The 1289-nt window shown below is 56.3% G+C and overlaps 1 protein-coding gene across 1 annotated transcript in view; it reads left to right on the forward strand.

Annotated features, from left to right (window-relative positions):
• MAM_05289 (Transcription factor IIA, alpha/beta subunit) overlaps nt 1-1184 on the forward strand; it is a gene marked incomplete at both ends in the record, with an annotated part of 1989 nt that extends 805 nt beyond the window's left edge. Inside the window, 2 exons of the mRNA XM_040824087.1 lie at nt 105-991; nt 1100-1184. Coding sequence (XP_040677799.1) covers nt 105-991; nt 1100-1184 — 972 coding nt within the window. The remainder of the gene's footprint in view (nt 1-104; nt 992-1099) is intronic.
• Nucleotides 1185-1289: the final 105 nt, after the last annotated feature.

The following is a 1289-nucleotide window of genomic DNA, read 5'->3' on the forward strand; positions in this document are numbered from 1 at the left end:
CCCCCCCCCTTCTTTCCTTGTTATCTCACTTCGTCACTTCTTGCAGCCCATGTAAAGCCGAGGTTTCAGCTTTGTTTAATTTATTTCGCTAACCACCGTCTTAGGGATGGCAGCAGAAGCTTTCTCAGCTCGATGTGGCGCGGTTTCCTTGGGACCCGAAGCCTGAACCACCGCCACCTGCTCCAGCACCCGCAGCTCAACCACAGCCCGCTCCCCAGAACAACACGACACAGGCGCACTTCTCGCCAACCATGTCATTGCCCAGTGCCACCGTCACACCTGGCGCTACAGGCCAAAACGGCGTCAACTCTGAGCTCGGGGTCGTTAAGCAGGAGCCCAGCATCAAGCAAGAACCTGTCACGGCAACAGCCATGCCAGCCTTGCCAAACTACAACGGTCTAGACAAGTCCAGCGTTGCGGCTAGCAGAGCAGCCCAGCAGCTCCAGCTTCAGTACGGCATTCGGGCTGCAGGCTCCATCAATGCTATCCAGGGTCAGCAACAGCAACAGCCTCACCAGCAGCAAGGCCAGCAGCAAGGCCAGCAGCAAGGCCAGCAGCCCGCTGATGGCACAGCAAGTATCCCCAACGGCCAGACCGACGGCCCCGGTGACGTTGATGAAGATTATGAAGGCATCCTGATGCAGCGAAACTCTCAAGGCACCCTCAACGAGCTCGGGCGCGTCGAAATCGATCGCATGCTTCACTCCCAGATTGCAGCCAGGGCAAAGTCCATGGAGGGCGGAGGCCTCATGCTCCCCCTGAAAGAAGCAGCCCGACACACTGCCACGTCGACTTCCTCGAGAAAAAGCAGAGGAATCGCAGGGCATGACGGAGGGGACGACGACGACGACGACATTGACGACGAAGACGCCATCAACTCTGACCTCGATGACCCCGAGGACGAACATGATGATGATGAAGTGGACGACGAGGGACTGGGCCACATCATGCTTTGCATGTACGACAAGGTCCAACGGGTCAAGAACAAGTGGTATGTTTTGTGTCTTTTGGTTTTCACCACTCACCATACAGTACCACATCATTATTTGGGTGTTTTGCACGCACACAGGGGACGCGTGCCGTCGCTGACAAGCTGCAGGAAATGCACCCTGAAGGACGGGGTGCTCACTGTCAACGGCAAGGAATATGTCTTCCACAAAGCGACAGGTGAATATGAGTGGTAGATCATCTTCAAACCCAACCGTACATATTACTCGCCATATGCGGCTGTGACTCGTACGGGATACGGTCGGCAAGGGCGGCAAGTCAGAATGATGCATGTCGGGGGG

This window comes from Metarhizium album (assembly GCF_000804445.1).
Source record: "Metarhizium album ARSEF 1941 chromosome Unknown scaffold_13, whole genome shotgun sequence".
In the NCBI taxonomy this organism is placed as follows: Eukaryota; Fungi; Ascomycota; class Sordariomycetes; order Hypocreales; family Clavicipitaceae; genus Metarhizium; species Metarhizium album.